The sequence below is a fragment of the Sus scrofa genome, chromosome 17 (assembly GCF_054392235.1).
Source record: "Sus scrofa isolate SSC_HxYL_T2T_F1_AM1 chromosome 17, Sscrofa_HxYL_maternal_Yorkshire_Landrace_v2.0, whole genome shotgun sequence".
In the NCBI taxonomy this organism is placed as follows: Eukaryota; Metazoa; Chordata; class Mammalia; order Artiodactyla; family Suidae; genus Sus; species Sus scrofa.
In genome coordinates, this window is record NC_139399.1 from 29,853,956 (window position 1) to 29,879,674 (window position 25,719).

The 25,719-nt window shown below is 39.0% G+C and overlaps 1 protein-coding gene across 4 annotated transcripts in view; it reads right to left on the reverse strand.

Annotated features, from left to right (window-relative positions):
• The window catches only part of SEL1L2 (SEL1L2 adaptor subunit of ERAD E3 ubiquitin ligase), a 115,581-nt gene that overhangs the window by 20,037 nt on the left and 69,825 nt on the right, over window positions 1–25,719 (reverse strand). For 2 of the 4 annotated variants that reach the window (XM_085004511.1, XM_085004509.1), the window contains 7 exons: window positions 17,124–17,177; window positions 16,637–16,696; window positions 16,466–16,547; window positions 14,853–15,007; window positions 14,122–14,178; window positions 5,630–5,698; window positions 4,606–4,683 (listed from right to left, as the gene is read on the reverse strand). In XM_085004511.1, the coding sequence (XP_084860637.1) occupies window positions 4,606–4,683; window positions 5,630–5,698; window positions 14,122–14,178; window positions 14,853–15,007; window positions 16,466–16,547; window positions 16,637–16,696; window positions 17,124–17,177 (555 nt within the window). The remainder of the gene's footprint in view (window positions 1–4,605; window positions 4,684–5,629; window positions 5,699–14,121; window positions 14,179–14,852; window positions 15,008–16,465; window positions 16,548–16,636; window positions 16,697–17,123; window positions 17,178–25,719) is intronic. The other 2 variants (XM_085004512.1, XM_085004510.1) reach the window with 1 other exon arrangement.

A 25,719-nucleotide genomic window follows, 5' to 3' on the forward strand; every position in this document is an offset into this window, starting at 1 on the left:
CAGATACCCCCAGAACCATGCAGGTAATGTAATAGGTACACGAAGCCAGGTGATGGGGGAGTGGCAGAGACTGAGGCACCTGCCCTGTCTAAAGGCAGCAGCAACTCCACTCTCTGCTGCCACCAGTTGTTGTCACGTGGAGTCACCTCCCCATGTGGTCAGCTCTTCTCATTTTCCACAAAAAGCTGGATGTCCAGATTTTGATATGATTTTTTTTTTAATTTAATTTTTATTTTATATTGGAGTATGGCTGATTTACAATGCTGTGATAGTTTCAGGTGTACAGCAAAGTGATTCAGTTGTATATACACATACATCCATTTTTTCAGATTCTTTTCCCATATAGGTTATTACAGAATATTAAGTAGAGTTCTCTCTGCTATACAGTAGGTGCTTTTTGATTATCACTATATAGTAATTTATCCCCTCCCCCATGGTTCCCCTTTGGTAACCATACGTTTGTTTTTGAAGTCTATGAGACTGTTTCTGTTTTGTAAATAAGTTCATTTTTTTAGCTTTTACATGTAAGTGATATCATATGATGAAATTTCCTAATTTTTAGAACACTTTCTGAGCCAAACGAAACATATGCGTAGGCAGTACCCCCATACACAGCTTCTGCTTTAGGGTCCAATGCTCTTCTCAGGTTAACTGATATGAATTTAGGGAGCAGATGGTCATATTTGGCAAATATTTAATGAACCCCTACTGGGCCCTAAGACCACTGCCCTCCTCTAGTTGAAGAGTCATGGCCTTCAGACAATAGGAGAGAAGGCACAAGGTAGAAGCAGTAAAGTTCTAGCAGTATACAGAATGAATGCAGGGTAAACTCAGAAAAGGGAGTTTGAGGGGGGAGGGGTGGCTTTGTGGAGGGAGAGAGGATTGGGCTCTGCTCTGGGGGATGGGTATTCAGGATGGGGGATGCTGGAAAGGGAGGAGGACTGGCCAAAGTGTGAAGAAGGGGATGGTTCTGAGGTGTTCAGAGGAGTGAGAGAGAAAAACAGAAGAATAGATCCAACTTAGGCCCAACATCACACAGGATAACTGTTCATGTTTCTGAATATGACACAAGTCATAAATTCTATAGCTTTGTATCCTGGTACTGATACGACTTAAAAAAATTTAAAAAGCAACAGTTTTTTTTAAAAAGTAGTAAAAGAAGAAAATGGGGGAGTTCCCACTGTGGCTCAGCAAAAATGAAACCCACTAGTATCCATGAGGATGTGGGTTCCGGCTCAGTGGGTTAAGGATCCAGTGTTGATGTGGGGTCAATCATAGATGAGGCCCAGATCTGGCCTTGCTGTGGCTCTGGTGTGGTCCAGCAACTACAGCTCTCATTTGGCCCCTAGTCTGGGAACTTCCATATGCCTCACCTGTGGCCCTTAAAAAAACCCAAAACAACAAGATTGCTAGCGAGCGAGCAAGTGAGCGAGAGAGAGAAGACTACTGGCATGCAAGAGTGGGAGATAGAAATTCTTTACTTTGGTAGTGACCCCAAGTGAGAAATCTAATACATTGTCCCTGAGATGCTAAAGGCTTACATGGCTATATGTCCACCTGATGCTATTCAGAATAATCCCCTTAAATACAGTTCTAGATTTCCTCTATAAAGGAAGATAAGCTTAGGTTTAGAACATGAGTAGCCCAGTTCACTGCTGGTAATACAGCCCTGAATAGCTTGCGAGCCAGTAATTTACACACTCAGCTCCCTGCATTCTTCCTTTGTGGAGACAAATCAGCATTATTTGCCCATTATAAGAGAGCGTCCTCTGTTACATTACTCCACCTCTTTTTCAGTTTGCTCTCCTTGTCATCCTAATCGAATGGTACTCTGGATGACTGTCTTGCTGAGCAACAATTTCATATAAATTACTAGGGAGAGAAGCCGAATACCAGGCTGCACAGTAATTTACACCACAATAGCAGCAGCTCTGAGGTGCCAGTCATTTATAAATAGGCTCCTAAAGCAGCGTGTGGGCTTTTAAAGACTGAGAACAGTTAAAAATATTCCCCATTTGAACACTTCACTATTGCCAGCATTGCAGTCTGACAGTGTAAAACAGAATGCTTCCTACTGTGCAGGGAGAGAAAGTTTATCAAGGCATTAGGTTGGTGGGTATTGCCAGGAGGACATTCTTTATGCACTAAAGGGGTTTAGGGTAGTTTACTAAATTTTATCTGATAAGATAGTGGCCTCACCGAGCTTAGGAACCAAGGCAAAAACTTCAACGGGCCTGGTCACCCGTTGAAGGACATACAGACAACTCATACAACTCAACAGCAAAAAAACCAGCCAATCAAAGGATGGACAGGGGACCTGGATGGGCATTTCTCCAAAAAAGACATACTGACGGCCGGTAGGCACATAGGGGGATGCTCCACATTGCTATTAATTAGAGTGATGCAAATCAAGACACTGGTCAGAATGGTCATCATTAACAAGTCTACAAATAACAAATGCTGGAGAGGGTGTGGAGAGGGGGGAATCCTCCTTCACTGTTGATGGGAATGCAAATTGGTACAACCAATATGGAAAACAGTATGGAGGTTCCTCAGAACCATGTGATCTAGCAGTCCCCACTCCTGGGCATGTATCCAGACAGAGCTTTGGTTCAAAGAGATGCATGCAGTCCTATGTTCATTGCAGCACTGTTTGCAGTGGGGGTAGCCTGATGAATAGATTAAGAAGATGTGGTACATATGTACAATAGAATACTACTCAGTCATAAAAAGAACAAAATAATGGCATTTGCAGCAACATGGTTGCAACTAGAGATTTTTTTTTTTTGTCTTTTGTCTTTTTGTCTTTTGTTGTTGTTGTTGTTGCTATTTCTTGGGCCGCTCCCGCGGCATATGGAGGTTCCCAGGCTAGGGGTTGAATCGGAGCTGTAGCCACCGGCCTACGCCAGAGGCACAGCAACGCAGGATCCGAGCCGCGTCTGCAACCTACACCACAGCTCACGGCAACGCCGGATAGTTAACCCACTGAGCAAGGGCAGGGACTGAACCTGCAACCTCATGGTTCCTAGTCGGATTCGTTAACCACTGCGCCACGACGGGAACTCCTGCAACTAGAGATTCTTATACTAAGTGAAGTAAGTGGGAGGGAGAAGGGTAGATATCATATGGTAGTGCTCGTATGTGGAATATAAAATAAGGTGCAAACAAACCTACCTGCAAAGCAGAAATAGACTCTCAGACACCGATAATGGATTTGTGGTTGCCAAGGGGGAGGGGGGGAGGGAGTGGGATGGACTGGGAGTTTGGGGTTGGTAGATGCAAACTATTGCATTTAGAATGGATAAGCAATGAGATCCTACTGTACAGCACAGGGAAAAATATCCAATCTCTTGGGATAGAACATGATGGAAGGTAGAATGAGAAAAAGTATATGAGAGCACCTTTGCATACCAAGTCAGCCTTTCCCAGCATGGGAAACATGTTTTGAATGTATTCTTTAGCCCACTGCAAGCATCAGGTGTACATAGATCATTTGGCAGCTGAGTGGCTCTATAAGACTAGTTCTACCTGAGGCCTATGTGGAAAAAGGCAAGGGTTGCTTTCCTGGGGAAACCACCATTGGTGCTGGTGTTCTTTTACTGAGTGTCATATGCTTTGTACATCGGAACCTAGAAGCCTGTTTTTTGTTGTTTGTGAGATTGCTACAATGTGGGTTATGGCCCAACTTGCTAGGTTGTATTTCCACTATGGTGAAGAGATTGCCTTTCCATACCAAATCAGCCTTTTCCAGCATGGAGAACACATTTAAGTATGTTCTAAGCTAGTTAAGCCCACTGCAAGCACCTAGTGCACATACAACACTTGGTAGCTGAACAACTCTCTATACCTTGTTATACCTGAGGCCTTTGTGGGAAAAAAAGCAATGGTTGCTTTCCTGGGGAAACCACCATTGAGGATGATGGCCTTTCACTGAATGGCATACCCTTTGCAAGTAGGAAGCTAGAAGCCTCCTGTTTTGTGTCATTTGTGAGACTACTCTCATGCAGGTATTGGCCTAGCTAGCTGTACACTGCATTTCCACTATAGTGAAGAGAGTGCCTTTTCATACCACATCAGCCTTTTCCAGCATAGAAACATGTTTTGAGTGTGTTCCAAGCCAATTAAGTCCACTGCAAGAATCTAGTGTACACAGAGCACTTGGCAGCTTTGTAGCTCTATAAGCCTTATTATACCTGAGGTCTATGTGGAAAAATGGCAAGGGTTGCTTTCCTGTGGAAACTACCATTGGGGCTGGTGTTCTTTCAATGAACAGCATACAGTAGCTTAAGGATCCAGCATTGTCACTGCTGTGGCTCAGGTCACTGTTGTGGTGAGGGTTCAATCCCTGGCTGGGAACTTCTGCATGGCACAAGCACAGCCAAAAACAAATAAGCAAACAAAACAAAAAAGCAAGATGTGTCTCCTCCTATGCTAACCCCATATTTTATTGTCAATGATATTCTTCTCCAGGACCCTAAACTCCTAAACTCTTTCCAGGCCCATTAACTGGGCCATGGGGCTTTGGAGTTAACTCTTCAGCACCAGTCTACAGGTAATAAAAGGCAAACATTTTTACATGTTTACAGAAATGAGCTGAGTACATACCTTATTAGCTGCCATAGAAAAATATTTGAAGGCAGTAGCATTATTTTGTGGTGCTGCAGCATTCCCCTCTAAGTACATCTACAAAGAACAAAAAAGATATAAAAATTAAGGAATTTGAGGGCGATGGAAATGTTTTAGAACTACATAGAGGTGATAGTTGCACAACATTGTGAATGGAGTAAATGCCACTGAAGTGTACACTTTAAAGTGGTTAACTTGGGGAAGATCCAAGGTGGTCTAATGGTCGCCGCTGTGACACAGATTTAATCCCTGGTCTGGAAACTGAGGTCCCACATCAAGCCACTACAGGCCATGGTCAAATACATAAAATAAAAAATGACGAACTTTGTTATTTGAATTTCATCTCCATTTTAATAAAAGGAAAAACTAAGGAACCAATCCATTATGTATATTCTGGAGTGCTCTGACCCAAGGGCAAAAAAATCATCCTATTTGTGTTTTTCATGTTTCCTTGCATCTAAATTTACTGTATGTAGTAGCACTTCTGGAAGCAGGGCACTTGTCCCCATGGTTACCAATGCAGATTGGCTGCAGGGAGCCAAGGATGGCACCTTTGAAGGAAAGAAGATGCCTTTCCAGAGGAAACCTCCAATGGCTGTTCCCATCAGGGATGGCCCAGGGATGGACTTTGTTCAGCCTTGAGCTTGTTCTCACCCTAGGGATGGAGAAAGGAGGCGCCTCTCTGGGTTGAGACCTGCCCGTCTTTGATGTACAACTAGCCCAGATCGCCTGTCACATGCCAGGGGCTCAGGGGCTCTGAGCTATACTTGGCCAGGAGCTCTGGGCCACATGCATTTTCAAGATTGCTCTTGGTGCCCCAGATAAAGACTGCTACTTCCCAAAATATCACCTGAAGAATCCTACCCTCAGTTTGTAGCCAAATGTCCTGCATAGCAGCTTCTGTGAAAGAGGGACCCAGCCCTGTCACCCCACAGTGGGTTCAATTAGCTGGTACTCTTAGGTTTTAAGAAATGAGAAATACTGATCAAGATGAAGCTTGTACCTTTCCTATAAATGCCATGGCATTTGCACTCCCAGCTTTCGCTGCCTTTAAGAAGTAGTATAATGCCTTCTGGAGAGAAAAGGAACATGTATTATTGACAGCCATGAACATAACTTAAAAATAGCTTTCAAACCAAATTTTATTTCATTCAACATGCATTAAAAAATATCTATGAAATGCCCACTTTGTTCAAGGCACTACTCCAAGTGCTATTTCAATCACAAACCTGAAGAGTGGGCTATATCTATCTATCTATCTATATCTATATATCTATGTATCAAATATATAATTTTAGAATGTGAGGCTTGTTTCTCACATTTGGAAAGACATGATGGGCATGTGGCTTTGAGGAGGAGAGAAATCCCAGAAATAGTCCATTACTTAAGAAAAAAAAAGCACACTTGGATGTTGATAAATACACAGTATGTACTTATTTTATAAGACAGTTTGTATAATTGGCAAAGTTGGATATACAGCATCCTAATGTTTATACACAGAGGGAGTAGGACCAGATACACCTGACTGCCTGCGGAGATCAAGTCTTTCTGCAGAGGTGAACTGCAGACCAATATTTTCTAAATTAAACTGAAGAGGGCCAGCAAAGCCTCTGATTCTCTCTGGGTCATAACTTTAAATAAAATGCTCAGTCTAGAACACAGAAGAGCTGACCTGTCTCTTGCTACCTCATCCTTAGGCCTCATCCTCACCTTCCATAGCTCCCCTCAGAGACCCCATGGAGAATAAAGGAAAAAAGCCCTAAGAATGAGAAATGAAGAAAATCTCTGAAGTGTCTCTGAAGACATTACTCTTCCATTCTCTAAAAAGTCTTGACTAGATTGCTGGACAAGGGATAGTCCTTCCCAAAGAGAAGAGAACATTTAAGAAAGAAATGTGGGTACTTCTTTTCTATGTAAGTTTACTCTAGAAATATTGTCAGCTTATTTGAGAACCACACAGTAGTTGCTAAAGTTGGACTGCCTTGTAGACATAAAGGAAATACAAATGCCGCCATCCTTGACCTTATTGCATCATGCATCCATCCATTTATCCACCTCTTCTGTTCTTCATTTATCCTTTCAAGAGTTTGATTGAAACCTGCTATACATATGATGGTATATCAGGTATTGTAGGTGATTCACAGTTGAATGAAAAGCATTATCCCTACATTTGCTCCCGAACAATACTGCTGAGCAACAGGAGTGTATGTAAATAACAATAAGATGGTAAGTGAAAGGTGGGATAAAAAGGACCTTGAAAATAATTACAGGGGCTTAGAATAACAGAAATTATACCCAGTTCTGTGATAAGTGTTTTACTAGCTTTTTCTTACGTAATCTTCACAACAGCACTGTAGAGAAGGTATTATTAATACCTGAGCCTATTTACTGGCACTCAGAGTCCTGCAGCCTGAATCCAAGTCCCATGTACTTGGCACTCTGCCTTTACAGTGAGAAGGAGGGCTTAAATGATAAAGGTCACACAAAAGATGGAGAGGATTCACCATGCAGAGGGCATCAGAGGCTGAGGGAATAACATGAGCAAAGAATGGAGATGGGAATGTCCAAATGTGTCCAAGAAGTAGGAGTTACTTCAGCATGGCTGAAATACAACACCCCAAAACTGAGACTTGCAAAAATGTGATGGGCCATATTATAAGCAGTTTTAAATATCAGGCTAAGAGCTTATTATTTTATTTGGTAAAAAATAGAAGCCCCTGGCAATTTATGAGCATGAGGGAGTATTGAAACAAATGCTATCTAAAATATCTGGAATAATGTAGGTATCAATTGGATAGGAGGAAATTGTAGCAATATTATGATTTACAAATTACATGTTGGTAAATGAATCAAATGTATGATCAAATGTATTATTTGCCAGACACACTTATCAGAGCACATCAATATAAAAAATAATGGTATTGCTTATGAATATCTCTTCTGAACCAAGACCCAAATATACCTGTAGATAACTATAATTCGTGCAAGTCACAATATCTCCAGGCCTTGGTTTCCCCATTCACATTCTCCTTTTCTGTGCCCTTGGGCACCTGCATCATGGCATGCATCCATCGATTTAATTGTCTGCCTAATTTTCCCTCTCCCCCCATGTTGAATTGTCTATACTTAGCATAATGTCTACTGTATGTTAGGTACCAAGAAAATATTTCTGGAATGAATGAAAAAGTGAATGAATGAAAGGATAAATTTGTCATTCTCTAAAGCAAGGGGACTGGATTTTAATCTTTATGGTCCCTTCCAACTGTAGTATTCTAATTCTATGAAATCATTTTCAAAGTCCAGTTTTAGAATTTGAGCTCAAATATTTGGCGATAGAGAGTTCCAGAAAAAAATTTACACTCTGGGAAACTAGATCTGAACTATTAAAAGAGAATAATAAAAAAAAAATAGGATAATTAAAAAAAAAAGAGAATAATCTATTCCCTAAAAGGGAATAAGAATCTTGGAGTTTTCCCCATCCTTCAATATTGTGACCCCATAGAGACCAAAGGAAATGAGGCTCTAATTCACACTTCCACTTTCCTGGCTTACTTAGCATTTCAGCTCTCTTTTTTTTCTCTATATGTTAACCTGTCTTTAATGCTATTGTTTCAATTGTACAAACATTTATTAAACACCTTGTGAAAGTACCATGCAAACAAGCTACTTTGATGACTATGGTTGGGCCAAATTGAATTCTTGCTCTCAAAGAGTTAAGATCAAGTATCCATCCATCCATCTATCCCATTCATCCACCCACCCACCCAACCCACCCATCTATCCATCTACTATGGCCTGCATATTTTTGTTCCCCCAAAATTAATATGTTGAAAAACTAATGCCCAGGGTGATGGTTATTAGGAAGTGGGGTCTTTGAAAGGTAACTGGCAGAACCCTCACGAATGAGATTAGTGCCCTCTAAAGAGGCTCCAGAGAGCTAGCTTGCCCCTTCTGCTATGTGAGGATACAGTGAGAAGCTGGCAGATTGTAAGAGGGCCCTCACCCAACCATGGTCTCCGACTTCCAGTCTTCAAAACTGTGAGAAATAAATTTCCATTGTTTATAAGCCACCCAGTTTGTGGTGTTTTTGTTATAACAGCTCAAACAGACTAAGACATGATCTATCCATATCCTTCAAATATTTATTGAGCACCTACCATCATATTTTAATGATTCTAATATGTACATGCTCTCCTCATTTTACATTTTAACACAATAGCATCATATAATTTATATTGGCATTGTTTTTTTCTTTCTCAGTAGAACATAATGTATCTTATAATTGATAGTGTCAGATACAACGAAATACAGTATATCTCAGGCATTATGCTAGGTGAAGTTATATCTGAATGCTCATCTTTTTAAAAAATAAACATGACTTTTTATTGATTCTAAGAAAATTCTTAGTTTAATAAGTTTGTAACATTTCTCCTAGAATGAAAAGCCAAGAAAGTGTATTGTTTTTTTTTTTTTTAATTATTTTCCCACTGTACAGCAAGGGGGTCAGGTCATCCTGAGATGTATACATTGCAGTTACAGTTTTTTCCCCCACCCTTTCTTCTGTTGCGACATGAGTATCTAGACATAGTTCTCAATGCTATTCAGCAGGATCTCCTTGTAAATCTATTCTAGGTTGTGTCTGATAAGCCCAAGCTCCCGATCCCTCCCACTCCCTCCCCCTCCCATCAGGCAGCCACAAGTCTCTTCTCCAAGTCCATGATTTTCTTTTCTGAGGAGATGTTCATTTGTGCTGGATATTAGATTCCAGTTATAAGTGATATCATATGGTATTTGTCTTTGTCTTTCTGGCTCATTTCACTCAGTATGAGATTCTCTAGTTCCATCCATGTTGCTGCAAATGGCATTATGTCATCCTTTTTTATGGCTGAGTAGTATTCCATTGTGTATATATACCACATCTTCCGAATCCAATCATCTGTCGATGGACATTTGGATTGTTTCCATGTCCTGGCTATTGTGAATAGGGCTGCAATGAACATGCGGGTGCATGTGTCTCTTTTAAGTAGAGCTTTGTCCGGATAGATGCCCAAGAGTGGGATTGCAGGGTCATATGGAAGTTCTATGTATAGATTTCTAAGGTATCTCCAAACTGTTCTCCATAGTGGCTGTACCAGTTTACATTCCCACCAGCAGTGCAGGAGGGTTCCCTTTTCTCCACAGCCCCTCCAGCACTTGTTATTTGTGGATTTATTAATGATGGCCATTCTGACTGGTGTGAGGTGGTATCTCATGGTAGTTTTGATTTGCATTTCTCTTATAATCAGCGATGTTGAGCATTTTTTCATGTGTTTGTTGGCCATCTGTATATCTTCCTTGGAGAAATGTCTATTCAGGTCTTTTGCCCATTTTTCCATTGATTGATTGGCTTTTTTGCTGTTGGGTTGTATAAGTTGCTTATACATTCTAGAGATTAAGCCCTTGTCAGTTGCATCATTTGAAACTATTTTCTCCCATTCTGTAAGTTGTCTTTTTGTTTTCTTTTTGGTTTCCTTTGCTGTGCAAAAGCTTTTCAGTTTGATGAGGTCCCATGGGTTTATTTTTGCTCTAATTTCTATTGCTTTGGGAGACTGACCTGAGAAAATGTTCATGATGTTGATGTCAGAGAGTGTTTTGCCTATGTTTTCTTCTAGGAGTTTGATGGTGTCCTGTCGTATATTTAAGTCTTTCAGCCATTTAGAGTTTATTTTTGTGCATGGTGTGAGGGTGTGTTCTAGTTTCATTGCTTTGCAAGTGTATTGTTCTAAAAACATTTGTGAATACTTCTTTTATCCCAAGCTCTGTAAATCACTCTTAAAAGGGTTAATATTAGCTCTTTTTCTCTTAATGGGTCGCAAGGTGGACAAAGTAGTTGCCCTTACATATTTGATATTATTCTAGGTTTGCTAGGTTTAATTTAATTATACCTTATCCACTTTAATAATATGCACCAAAACCCCCAGCATTCCCAATCCAATACATTCTGAGCCTGCATATATTTAGAAATGCCAATGACATTAAAATACATGTGTACAAATTCAAGATAATGTAATCAAGAATTGCATATACAATACTTTTTGGCAATTAAGAATTTGGTGGTGGGGGAGGGGGAGGTGAAAATGTTACCTGTGGTGACAGCCCATAAGCTAAATTAATTCAATCAATGAAAGGGTGTGGGGACAAACTAGTCATTTCTAGGTATTTTGATGTTTAATTTGTTTGACAGTACTGAGCACCAGTTACACTTATAAAGAGCCTTACAGTAATAATTTTTTTTGGTGGAATGAAACATTAGCATACTGGCTCAAGTGGTGCTTGGGCTGGGAGCAATGTCTAATACTCAGCATGCTGCCATTCACTCATTCCTTCATTTATTAATTAAATACTTACTAAGTACCTAATGTGTACTGGGTATTAATCTGAGTACAAGACACATAGCAGTGAGCAAGATAGATAAGAATTTACATTCCATTGTGGGGAGACAGTTAACAAGTCAAGATCAGTGTTATACAAGGAGTGGCAGGGGCTAGAGAAAAATAAACACAGCAAGATAGGGTAAGTGATAAAAGAGTAGAGTTGCTCAGGGAAAAATTATTTTATTTTATTCTTTGGTCATAATTGCAGCACATGGAAGTTCCTGGGCCAGGGATCGAACCTACACCACAGCAGCAATCCAAGCCTCTGCAGTGACAATGTCAGTTCCTTAACCTGCTGTGCCACAAGGGAACTCCTGGGTTTATCCCTATATCTTCTCTTTCCCCTCTGCATCTCCCACGGCATTTCAAGTTGGTTTTGGTGCAACTAAGCTGTGATAAATTGCAAAAAAGACCACAGCACTTTGAAAAGGAGAAATTCTTTTTCCTTTTCTTTCAGTGCTGGCTGGCCTCGTGACTTGCTTCAGACAAAAGAATATGGCAGAAGTGATTTCAGCAGTTCTGAACCTCAGCCTCAAGAGACTTCTGCTATTGCACTTGTGGGAACTTTGCCATGTGAAAAGCTTAGGCCAAATGACTGGAGGATGAGAGCATGTGGAGAGACCAAGTCACTCTAGCTGTCACAGATGAGGCCATCAAAAACAGGCCAGTCCTGGCCAAAACTCTAGCTAACTACCAATGTGTGAGCAAGCTCAGCCAAGATTGGCTGAGCCTGGCCCAGACCAGAAGAATTACTCAGCTGAGCCCAGCCACAACTACTGACCTGCCAAAATCATAAATTAAATAAATGGTTGTTGTTTTAAGCCACCTAAGTTTGGGAGTGGTTTAAGATGGCAGTCTAAGCCAATTGATACACAAGCCAATCAGTCCTGAGGTTTGATAGTACTGGAGCCCTTCATACAAGTTCAGGTTTATTAGGCTAGGGAAAGCAAGAAGGACCAGCTTGTGCTTCCTCAAGCACTGGAATGGTTCTAGAATTAAACCAGCTTTTTGGAGATGTCTGGATGGGAAAAATGGGCCTGACTCACCATCAGAAGATTAGAAGCAACCTAAGAGATTATATAATTCCTTCTTGCTTTATAAATGAGGAAACTAGATTTTAATTCCCCAACCCCCAGGTCAAAAGTAAGTAAGGTTTAATGAAAAGAGCACAGGCTTTGAATGTGGAAATCCTAAATTCAAATTCTACTTCTTAACAATCTTAGTACCTAGCTGTGAGATTAGAAACAGTTAACTTCATCTCTCCAGCCTCACCTTCTCATCTGTAAAACAGCATGGCACATGTGAGTGAGTGCACAGGAGAACCCAACTGGGCTCTGGGTGATGCCCAACTGCCCAGCTATGCTCCTACAGCACCAGACTCCTCTGTTGCCAGTCTGGTGGGACTGCACTTTTTCTCACCCAGAAGCAGCCATGGCTCTCATCTGGTGGGAACTGACTGGAAGTACTTAGCTTTGTGGGGTTTTATGTACTCTGCAAAGATTAGTGTGTATTTTGTATAGGTGTGGTTAGGGTGCCTTCACATTAAATATTGTCACTATGGGAAAGGTGGAATTCTTCCTAGTTATGCCTCTTATAGTTATTAACAGGAGAAATTCATTGCAGGTTGAAATCTGAAATTGGAATAATTCTGTGAATCCAGAACTTCTCATCTAAGAAGCTAAAACCTTAGTTAATATGAAGATTAAAAAAATCTGAAAACCTTCAACTGAGCTTGGGATACATATGCGTATTTCAATCGCTATTTTATAGCATTTTATACAATTATCTTTGACATTTACCTAATATGTATAGTACTTCATATAAAATACAAACTGTAGTACCAAAGATACAGTCATAAAATAACAATATAAAGTGAATTTGAAAGTAATAACACATCACTCTTTTATGTAACTGCTGAATAGAGTTGTTATTTCTGTTGCTTAGCCATTGGGACTATGCTGAAATAGACTATGTATTCCTTTGAGACAGTGAGTACATGACTTCTATAAAATGACAGGGGTTGCAAAATCTTCTTTAAAAAAGGATCCCTACTTTCCCAGATCTGTAGGGATCTAGGGCCTTGCAGCCACAGTCAGGATTGAGGCAAAATTTCATCTGGGGGCTTTGGCATCCCACTGAGGAGGATCCTTTGGAGGCCAAGGTTATTTGATGTTTTCTCCACCATAAATTTGAATTGTTAATTAGTCTTCTAACCTCACTGGGATAAGGTAAGGAAGCAAAGTTACTAAAAGGAAATTTGCAAATTTATAAAGATGATTAATAATATAACTAATTTGCAAATTTATAAAGACCATTAACAATATACCTAAATATGTTGGAAGCAGTCTGTCCTCTGATCTAGACAAACAGGGGTGAGACTTGGCCTCTTTAGCAGGAAGCCCCCAGCTGGACTTTCCACCACTAGCCTTTGGGGAATGGCTTGTCCTCGTCACCTAATTCCAGTCCAGCAGTGAGTTTGGGTGGGAAGAGTGAGTTCAGTGGGACCGTGGAAACCCCCCACCCCAACTACTGCTTCACAGGCCTCTAGCCCTTTGTACTTGGAGGCAGGTAGGAAACATACTTTCTTTTCTGTCCTTTTTTTTTTTTTCATTTATAATGATTTTTATTTTTTCCATTATAGCTGGTTTACAGTGTTCTGTCAATTTTCTACTGCATAGCAAGGTGGCCCAGTTACACATATATGTTTATATTCTTTTTTCTCACATTATCATGCTTCATCATAAGTGACTAGACATAGCTCCCAGTGTTACACAGCAGGATCTCATTGCTTATCCATCCCAAAGGCACTGGTTTGCATCTATTAACCCAAAATTCCCAATCCATCCCACCCCCTCCTCTCTCCCTCCCCCTTGGCAACCACAAGTCTGTTCTCTAGGAAACATGTTTTCTCTAATGAACTTGGTGCTCCCCCAAAAGATGGGAAGCAGACCTGACCAAGGAGGCAGCAGTGGGCTTTCCCCACAACTCTTCCACCTGCCTGCTCCCTCTTCCACAGACCCACCAGCTCCCTCATCACTACCCTCCCCAACACACAAGACTGAATCTCGAGAGACTGACTTACATAGTAATCTTGATCTAGACCTTTCCTCCCAATTAGATGTAACTGTCCGAGAGATACCTAGAAATGAGGAGTTTACAAAATTATTTTAGCAGTGGTATTAATTTAAATAAAGAAAAGAAAAACTACTTGATTTTACTACAGTACATTGATCCAGTTTGCTGTAGTTGGCATATCTTAAAAAAAGCAGGAAAACATTCCTGACTACATGTTTTATCAGGATGGTTGGTGCTGGGCATACGGCTTCCTCAGGGGTGGGAAGCTGACCTGCTGAGGTACAGTAACACCTGAGCACACAAACTTAGTGGCCTTAACTCTTGGCTCTCAAAGGTCACACAAATGCTGTCCCATTTCCATTCTCATTGCCAAAGATAGGATACTTCTGGATCCTGGTAAGAGTTCATTCATATTAAAACCAACATTGGATGGTACGTTTTTTCTGTAATTAAAAATCTAGGTTTTGTTGTTTTTAAATTAAGGAGTGAATGTTAAAAAAAAAAACAAACAAAAAACCCAAAAAACAAAACCCTGCTATTACTATGGCAACTTGCTCTCCCATAGGCTATAAGGAACTGCAAATGACAGCAAACACAAAAGGAGTAGAACGAAGAGGAAGGAGTTCTCTTTCCTTCCCCTTCAGGATGAGGCATTGTTAACCCTTCTAGGATTCAAAGAGAATCAAGCCCTTTGTAATTTGCAAGTTCTAAAAATTTGAGCTCGTCTGTATACATCACTTGTATTTGAACATCTCCTCTTTCTGCCAGGAATTTATAGTATTGGTATATGTCCCAATCCAAAATCTCGCTGTTAGAACTCAGATTTTCAGGTCTTTCAGTTAGTCTCACTTTTTCCACTGGAATACCTTCACTTTTTTCCAGTTTGTCAGCGACTGTGAATAGAAACAAGCCGGAATACACAAATTGCAAGAGATAACAGTCAGCTAGAGGAAACATTCTCATGTCTATTCTCTTTAACTGGTACAAAGATCTGGTCCATTAACAGAAAATAAATATCCTTAGCAGACAGAAATTTTCTAATTTTGTTTATTGGGTTCTGAGAAAAGTACAAGACACTGCTTATTCCTAGCAACCCATACAAATTGTTGCATCAATATAATTCAGACCCTACTGAAGATCTTGGCCAAGCAGCCTTGAGAAAGAAAACAGATCTCAGAAAAAGGCAACAGGCCACTGACTTTTTCTGGGTATATTGAAACTACAATATATGAATAAGAACTTCTTCATTACCTCCTATGAGGGATAGTCTGAAAATAAATGTGCTTGAGTAAACCTAATGAACTGTACATGTACATATACAATAATTCCAGTTTCATTAAGCATATAAGAACACCTTGTATATATAGCATCTTAAATTCAAAAGCAGTTTGTTTTTTCTTTTCTCAGATACAAATAATGCAAAAGATGTAAATTTAGATGCTTACTCTGATTATAGAAATTAATCAAATGGACTTTATTCAATTCTTGGAAGATTATTATTTAAAACTCTATTACATTGTCTGGGTCAGTGATGTTGCATGAGGAAGAGTTACATACAACTTTGAAAATGATTCTAGGAATGTATACTAACCACATGCTCTATTTTTTTGTAGACAAAGGATAGGGTCATAGAGTAATGGTTACTTGAATTGTTCTCAAGTGCATTAATAGAGATTGCCAATGTATGAACCTTACATCCATGTCTTCAGAAATTTCAAACAAGTCAGCCCATATTCTAAATGTTAGAGTTAGGGAAACTGCTTCATATTTATTGATGTTATATTGAAGTTCTCAGTTTAAGGAAAGAACATCACAAGAACAAGTAAGACAGAATTGTTTGGAGACATACTAACAAAAATAAAACATGGATACAAATATTTAAAACTTTTTGAAAAGCTACTATAAGAAATCAGAAACTCTGGAGTTCCCTTCCTGGCTCAGCAGTTAATGAACCTGACTAGAATCCATAAGGACCGAGGTTTGATCCCTGACCCTGCTCAGTGGGTTAAGGATCTGGTGTTGCCATGAGCTGTGGTGTAGTTCGCAGATGCGGCTCAGATCCCATGTTGCTGTGGCTATGGCAGAGGCTGGTGGCTACAGCTCCAATTCGACCCCTAGCCTGGAACCTCCATATGCCGTGGGTGCGACCCCGCCAAAAAAAGGATTAAAAAAAAAAAAAAAAAAAAGAGAGAGCGAGAAATCAGCAACTCTACATTGTATTAAAAGAATTGCATTAGAGCAGATGTTAAAGCAGTTTTAAAATACTTTCATAAATATGTCAACTAGTATTGATTTGTTTTTTTAACTTTTGGCAAATCTCTACCTTAAAATAAATTATATGGATTACTCACTATAATCTGCCACTTTCTTGTAATGATTTAGGGCAACTTCACAATTCTGTAGAACATTGATTCCTGATAAATATCTGTACCCCTAAAACACAGGCATATAAATTCTTAATATTCTGACAATGCTGTATTTATAACACACTTATTTGGGCCCAAGAAAACTTAATTACAAACCAAAATCATCTGGGACATCATGCTTCCTCCAGCACTTCCAAAAGTGTAATAGATCAGTGCCTAAAGTTAAAAAAAAATTTATTGGCCATCTAAATTATAAACTCAAACCAATCATTGTTTTTTTATTCCTAGCCCACCAATGAACCTTGAACTACTCCAAAATAAACTCCAAATTTCATTCTGCTTCTCTGTAAAGATGGTTGCCATTCACTGGGGGCTTATGAGCTCTAGAGTCCATGAAGAGGGGGTTGTACATGATATTTCATTTAATCGTCGCAAAATCCCTATGGAATAGATATTATCTAAAACCTGATAATTTGGAACATTAAGAAACCAGGGGCATTAGAACTCTAATCTTCTCTAACTACTGAGCTGGTACTTTTAACCATCATCCTAGAGTGAACCATTCACTTAAAGAACAGACTCTCTGTTCAGTGTCCCTTTTTAAAAAATCAGTTTTGTTCCAGGAAAAATAGAATGACCTTACCTTAGCTTGATTGTATTCCATTCCTATTCCATAAGAAGACAAAAATCCTAATGCCTAAAGGCAAAAGAAAAAGGGAAAACTCAATAAATCCATTTATTTCAGTTTTTCTTATCTACATTGGTAAGGGATATTTTATTTTATTTTTTATATTTTTATTATTTTTATTTTTTGTCTTTTTGCCTTCTCTAGGGCTGCTCCTGTGGCATATGGAGGTTCCCAGGCTAGGGGTCGAATCGGAGCTGTAGCCGCTGGCCTATGCCAGAGCCACAGCAATGCAGGATCCGAGCCGCGTCTGCGACCTATACCACAGCTCATGGCAACACCGGATCCTTAACCCACTGAGCAAGGCCAGGGATCGAACCTGCAACCTCATGGTTCCTAGTTGGATTCGTTAACCACTGAGCCATGACGGGAACTCCGGTAAGGGATATTTTAAATGTCTAATAATTTGTTTTTTTTTGTTTTTTGTTTTTTTTTGGTCTTTTGTCTTTTTTTGTTGTTGTTGTTGTTATTGTTACTATTTCTTGGGCCGCTCCCGTGGCATATGGAGGTTCCCAGGCTAGGGGTTGAATGGGAGCTGTAGCCACCGGCCTACGCCAGAGCCACAGCAACGCGGGATCCGAGCCGCGTCTGCAACCTACACCACAGCTCTGGCAACGCCGGATCGTTAACCCACTGAGCAAGGGCAGGGACCGAACCCGCAACCTCATGGTTCCTAGTCGGATTCGTTAACCACTGCGCCACGACGGGAACTCCTAAATGTCTAATAATTTGTATTGTCAATTTATTTCTTATACCATAGCAAAGTGCCTTATTACACTTTTGCTAAGGCTGCAAGAATTTGGAAAATGTCACAAAAGTGAGAGTTTTGCATAATACATGTGAAAACAGGCTAATACTTACTGAACTTTAGTATAAATTATAGTAATAAAACATTATAAACCAATGTTCTTTATGTGCTTGCCTTTCTTAGCAATAAAAAATTTTTCTGTTCAGTATTTTTTGAATTTTAATTTGAATATTTTTCTTCATACTTCAGAAATGTGATGGATATAAAAAGTTTGAGCAGGGAAAACTATATCAAATAAAAAGTGAAAGTCTGAAAACAGAACAAGATGGTGGAATAGGAAGCCTTAGACCTGGTTTGAAAAGATACATGTACCCCTATGTTCATAGCAACATTATTTAAAATAGCCAAGATATGCAAACAACCTAAATGTCTATCAACAGATGAATGGATAAAGGAGATGTGGTGTAAGAAGTTCCTTGGTGGCCTAGTGATTAAGAATTAGGTGTTGTTACTGCTATGACTTGGGTTCCATCCCTGGCCTGGGAACTTCTGCACGCTGAGGGCATGCCCCTGCCCCCCAAAGAGGAAGACATAGTGTGTATATATATATATATATACACACACAAAGGAATATTACTCATCCATAAAAAGAATGAAATAGTATCATTTGTAGCAACATGGATGGACCTAGAGAAGGTCACACTAAGCAAAGTCAGAAAGAGAAAGACCAATACCATATGGTGTCTCTTATATGTGGAATTTAAAGTAAGACACAAGTGAACAAATCTATGAAACAGAAACAGACTTATAGACATAAAGAACAGACTTGTGGTTGCCAAGGGGGAGGGGGTATGGGAGAGGGAGGGATTGGGAGTTTGAGATTAGCAGATGCAAACTAGTATATGTAGGATGGATAAACAACAAGGTCCTACTGCATAGCACAGAGAACTATTTCAATATTCTATGATAAAAACCACAATGTAAAAGAATATAAAAAAGAATAAATATAACTGAATCACCGTGCTGTACAGCACAAATTAATACAACATTATAAATCAACTATACTTCAATAAAATCAATTAAAAAAATAAAGGCAGCTACAACTTGGACTTCAGTTATGTAAGACAATGAATTTCACTTTTGCTTAAGCTAGTTAGGTTGTATTTTCTGTACTTTAAACTGGGAGAATTTGGATTTCCGGTCGTGGCTCAGCGGAAATGAATTTGACTAGCATCCATGAGGTTGCAGGTTTGATCCCTGGCCTTGTTCAGTGGGTTAGGGATCTGGCGCTGCCGTGAACTGTGGTGTAGGTTGCAAACTTGGCTCGGATCCCGAGATGCTGTGGCTGTGGTGTAGGTCAGCAGTTACAGCTCTGATTGGACCCTTTGCCTGGGAACCTCCATATGCCATGGGTGTGGCCTGACAAAAGAGAATTCTAACCAATACAAGTGGACATCTCTGTCAATGAGAAGTTCAAGTTAATAGGTACCCAGTAAACCAAAAGTAATCCCTGTATAGTAGTTGCTGCTTAGTACACAGTTGCTTTAAGCTATATAGTAATTTGGTGCTCATAAACCAATTTCTTTCTACAATGCTTCTACCTTTTAGACACTTGAGGACAGCCACCAGGTACCTCAATTGTTTTTCTCTACAAATACCACTTATTCTCACTGACAGTGCAGGAGGGTTCCCTTTTCTTCACACCCTCTCCAGCAGTTGTTATTTGTGGATTTATTAATGATCACCATTCTACCGGTGTGAGGTGGTACCTCATAGTAGTTTTGATTTGCATTTCTCTAATAATTAGTGATGTTGAGCATTTTTTCATCTGCTTGTTGGCCATTTGTATATCTTCTTTGCAGAAATGTCTATTCAGTTCTTTTGCCCACTTTTCAATTGGGTTGTGGCTTTTTTGCTGTTGGGTTGTATAAGTCGTTTGCATATTTTAGAGATTAAGTCCTTGCCAAGGGGGAGGGGGAGGGAGTGGGATGGATTGGGAATTTGGGGTTAATAGATGCAAACTATTGCCTTTGGAATGGATAAGCAATGAGATCTTGCTGTGAGCACTTGGAGCTATATCTAGTCACTTATGATGGAGCATGATAATGTGAGAAAAAAGAATGAATACATGTACGTGTCACTGGGTCACTTTGCTGTATAGGAGAAAACTGACAGAAAACTTTGCGGCCATAATAGAAAAAGTAAAAATCATTATAAAAAACCCAAATACTATCTATTCTGCCTTTATTGTGTGATATAATTTAGGTTATATTCATCATCTTGTGTGTTTTCTGAATCTGATCTACATTGTGAATTCCATATTTCTGACATAACCTTGTTAAAAAAAGGAGCTACCAAGTTCCCCAAAAGGGAAAGTTACCCCAAAGTAGATGAAACTGTTACTTTTTGCTATTAAATTATATACAAAGGGAATGGCTGACATGAGCCAAACTATGCGACTAAACAAAGGAGAAATTGCCAAATCCCTAGAAATAGATGAAAAGCTAATGAACAAGGAGAAGCTGTTGTGACCAATTTATCACAAAGGATTAAGGTGTTCAATATCAAACATTGAGAGAAACTTCTTGCTGACTTTGAACTGAAATTCTGGCAATGTGTAATGCAATTGACAAAAAAAGAGTTGATTTTAGAAATCAACTAGGACAGATATCAACTTAAAACTGATTCAGCTGGACTCTGAGAATTTTGGAACATCTTAGCTTAATTTATTTAACATATTTACTTTGTTTGGTGTAACTAAATATTGTTTGATAAAATATGTCTAAAATATCACTTTTAATAGATCAAATAAAAATTCTACATAATAGTAAATCATTGTTTTATACTTTAATTGACAGCATTCACATAATACAGTTATAAGCTTACATTTTAAAAGTATATAAGTATATAACATATGGTCAATGGTGTCATAATGATTAAAATGTGAGATTATCATCTCCACCACATTTTTCATATTTCTGAGCTTGGTAACCCTGATAAAATGGAGCTTGATTAACAATTAACAAATTGTTCTTAGTGAACTTATGCAGCTTGACAAATAGTACTGCTTCATTTTACGGAATTTTCATAAACATTTTGAAAATGTGATGGAGAATCTTATACATTAAACTCATCAGCACTATGTGTGATTTTCAGAATTTGACAGCCTCTAGGCTTTGTAGCTACTTTTTTGGTCTTCTTTAGTCACTTAAAATCACTGACAAATTGGCAGTGACATCATTTATAAGTTCTTTCAGTACGCAGAGATGGAACTGGATTGGGCCAAGATATTTGCACTCACTGCAAAGAGATACAAAAGTGCTATTCTCTACTTTAGGTGCTTCTGAGAAAAGTGCAATCTGCCTTTTTAATTCTGAATATTAATGTATGGGTTCCAGTTACTTTGGCTGTGTAAGAAATTGCCCAGAAACATGGTGGCATAAAATGACCATTTATTATGCTAAGGATCCAGTGGGTCAGTAATTTGGTCAGGGTAGAGTGGGGATGTCTTTTCTCTGATCCATTATATGGGGGCCTTAGTTGGAAGACTCAAATTCTGGGGATGCAGTAATGTGAACACTTGTTCATTCACAGGTCTGGAAGTTTATGCTAGCTGTTGGTTGAGACCTTAGCAGAGCCTGAGAGAGAGAGAGGGAGCCAGGAAGAGCTATATCCTTCTTAAGCCTTAGTCTTCAAAGTGATATAGCATTACTTTCAGCAAATTTTTTAAAAAAATTTTTTATTGTTATTTCCCCAATACAATTTTTTTCTACTGTACAGCATGGTGACCCAGTTACACATACATGTACACATTCTTTTTTCTCCCATTACCATGCTCCATCATAAGTGACTAGACATAGTTCCTAGTGCTACACAGCAGGATCTCATTGCTAATTAATTCCAAAGGCAATAGTTTGCATCTATTAACCCCAAGCTCCCAATCCATTCTACTCCCTCCCCCTCTCCCTAGGCAACCACAAGTCTATTCTCCAAGTCCATGATTTTCTTTTCTGTGGAAGGGTTCATTTGTGCCTTATATTATTTTCCTGATATAAGTGATATCATATGGTATTTGTCTTTCTCTTTCTGACTTACTTCACTCAGTATGAGAGTCTCTAGTTCCATCCATGTTGCTATAAATGGCATGACCCAGCAACCCCACTCTTGGGCATATATCCAGACAGAACTTTCCTTGAAAAACACACATGCACCCGCATGTTCATTGCAGTGCTATTCACAATAGCCAAGACATGGAAACACCCCAAATGTCCATTGACAGATGATTGGATTAGGAAGATGTGGTATATATACACAATGGAATACTATTCAGTCATAAAAAGAACAAAACTTTCAGCAAATTCTATTGTTTGAAGTAGTCACAAGTCCACCTGCATAAAAGGAGAGGGAAAATAGACTCTACTTTGATGATATTGATTAGGGATCTGAAAGAGCATGGAGACTGCAGGTCTAACAACCATTCCATCTATGTATTCTTCTTATTATGGAATGTTTCAAACATGTAAAAGTAAATAGAGTAATACAAAAACACCCCATGATCCATCACTCAATTTTATTATCCATTATCAATTTGGCTAATCTTGCTTCATTTATACTCATACCCATTTTCCCTGGTCATCCAGTTTATTTTGAAGTAAATATTGAACAATATATATATTTCCTCGGTAAATATTTTAGTATGTGCCTCTAAAAGAAATCACCTTTAAAAAAACAAAACTGTAATACCATTATCCACCTAAAATATTAATATTAATTAGTAAATATCATTAGTCAGTATTTATTTCTGCCTGATGGTCTTGTAAATATTCTTTGTTTTTCTTTGAACTTTTTTCTTTTCTCCTTCCCTTCATCCCTCCTTTCTTTCTCTTTCTCTCTCTCTTTCTCAGTTTGTTGAACTGGGATCCAAAGATGGCCAATACGTTGCAAAATGGGTGGCCAGTCTCAAGGTTTTTTAAATCTCTACATCTCTTACCCATTCTTTTCTCCTTGTAATTTTTTGTTGTTGAAACAACCAGTCATTCCTCCTAAATATAACTCTTAGTTTGGATTTTGCTGATCATTAAGATGATATTTACTATAAGCTGGAAGTTAGATGTAGAGGCTTGATCAATTGGTATAATTTGTTTTGCAAGACTATCTTATAGGAAGCACAATTATTTCCATCAGAAGGTACATCACTTCTCATTCTTGTCTTGTGATATTAGCAGCCACTAATGACCATTGCCTAGGTGCATTGATTTATTAGGGGTGGAAAATATACCATTCTAATTCTATTATTCCTTCCTCATTTATTAGCTGGAATAATTTTATTTTTTATTTTTATTTTTTAATTTTAGGGCTGCACCCATGGCATATTGAAGGTTCCAGTCTAGGGGTCAAATTGGAGCAGCAGCTGCTGGCCTGTGCCACAGCCACAGTAATGCTAGATCTGAGTCACGTCTGCAACCCACACCACAGCTCATGGCAACACTGGATCCTTAAGCCACTGAGCAGGGCCAGGGATCAAACCCAAGTCCTCGTGGACACTAGTCGGGTTTGTTACTGCTAATCCACAATGGGAAATCCTGGAATAATTTTATAAAGAAAAACTTCCTTAGAGTTCCCCTGTGGCTTGGCAAGTTAGGAATCCAGTGTTGTTACTGCTGTGGCTCAGGTCACTGCTGTGGCACAGGTTCATTCCACGGAACTTCTACATGCTGCAAGTTCAGCCAAAAAGAAAAAAAAAAAAAAAAAAAACTTTCCTTGGTTTCCTGTATTCTGAGGTATAGTTTGTAAAGAATAGTCAAGATAAATGTTTAAGCCTGTTCCTTTACCAGTTTTCAAAATAATGAGAGTTGGTTCTCTAATATCCTCCAAGGTGATTAAAGAGTGTTGTTTCTAAGTATCAGTACGAACTATGGATTAAGTATATTTGAGGTATTTCAGTCCACTGTGCTCAATATTCATTTTGGTGCTCAATTGTTCCATATTTAGTCAGTGGTGCTTATTTGAGTTGGTTCGGTGCTTGGTTATGATTCTAGTATTTTCTGACAGCTTCCTTGCTATCAGGTAGGATAAGATATTTCAACATCATCTTAAATAATTCTTGCCCCACACTTGGAATGTGACATTTTCCAAAGATGCTTGTTTCTTTTAAGTGGAGAGGACTTCTTTTTTTTTTTTTTTTTTTACTTTAAGCTTAATTTCTTTTTTGGGGGGGGTAGAGTTAATACCCAAACTTAGCTTTTATATATTTGTTGTCAGAAAGAGATGTATATGTATTAAAAATTAAAATTCTAATGATTCTGAGGGTTTAAAATATAAACATCAATGCCCTGCTCCTTTCTAGGATAGCCCCTGTCTTCTTCATAGGTAACCACTTTTATAAGAAAACCACCATTTTCTTCTGATAATCATTGCCATTACAATTCCTGATAAGTTGCACTACATGGTGTTAGTTTATATATTTCACACATTATCTATAGATTTTCTGTGTGACAGATGGTGATTTAGGACATCTACATCATTTATTTTTTCTCCTTGCTCCTATTCGCAGTAGAGTCATAACATTATTTTTTGTCAGAACTTAATTATAACAGTCTGTTTGATGTTCCTAATATTTTCAAGTTTCTACTCATTTGTAGCTTTATTTATTTATTTATTGCTTTTTTAGGGCTGCACCCACAGCATATGGAGGTTCCCAGGCTAGGAGTCAAATTGGAGCTACAGCTGCCAGCCTACACCACAGCCACAGCAACACAGGATCTGAGCCTCATCTGCAACCTACACCACAGCTCGCAGCAACACTGAGCAAGGCCAGGGATCGAACCTGCAACCTCATGGTTCCTAGTCAGATTTGTTTCCACTGCGCCATGACAGGAACTCCTACTTGTAGCTTTATTATTCCTATCACAATTTTTAGAAGTTCATTCCACAGTTATGAATACTGTTGGTAATATGCCTTTCTTCCCATGCCTCATATTAAAAACAATTTGGTATTAGCCATTCAACTTTAGAGCTGATGGAGTATTTGAAGAGCACAGGGTCACAGGCAGCATTCTCAGGTGGACAGCCAGATTGTTTTCATGTGGCACAAATCCTTTAGTCTATACTCTTTATCTACCATTATTAAAGCCCACATTTCTTTTTCATCTAGCTCATGAGAATATCATGCAAGACTCTGTAAAATGTCTCTCTAAAATCAAGATATAACAGTCAGATAATTCAATCAAAACAGAAAATGGGAGTTCCCACTGTGGCTCAGTGGTTAACGAACCTGACTAGTATCCAGGAGGACATGGGTCTGATCCCTGGCCTTGCTCAGTGGGTTAAGGATCCAGCATTGTGTGAGATGTGGTGTAGGTTGCAGACTTGGCTCGGATTCTGCGTTGCTGTGGCTGTGGCTGTGGCATAGGACAGCAGCTACAGCTCCGATTCGACCCATCGCCTGGGAACCTCCATATGCCGAGGGTGTGGCCCTAAAAAAACAAAAAAATAAAATAAATAAATAAAAATTAAAAAAAAAACAGAAAATGAATAATTTCTTAAACATTTTATTACAATTTCCAGGACAAAACTATGTTGTTTTTAAACCAGGGAACTGACTGCAGAATTCAGTCAGTTGCATAACAGTTCATTCAGTCAGAGCATAACAGCTTGGACTTCCCATGTGGCTCACAACAAAAAGAGCATAATAGCTCTAACATGTAGTTTATAAGTATAATTTGTGTAATCTACTTAATCCATAAACTGAAAAAAAAAACAACCCTATGATTCTGTCAATTCCTCTTTAGTCTCAAAATTTGCCTT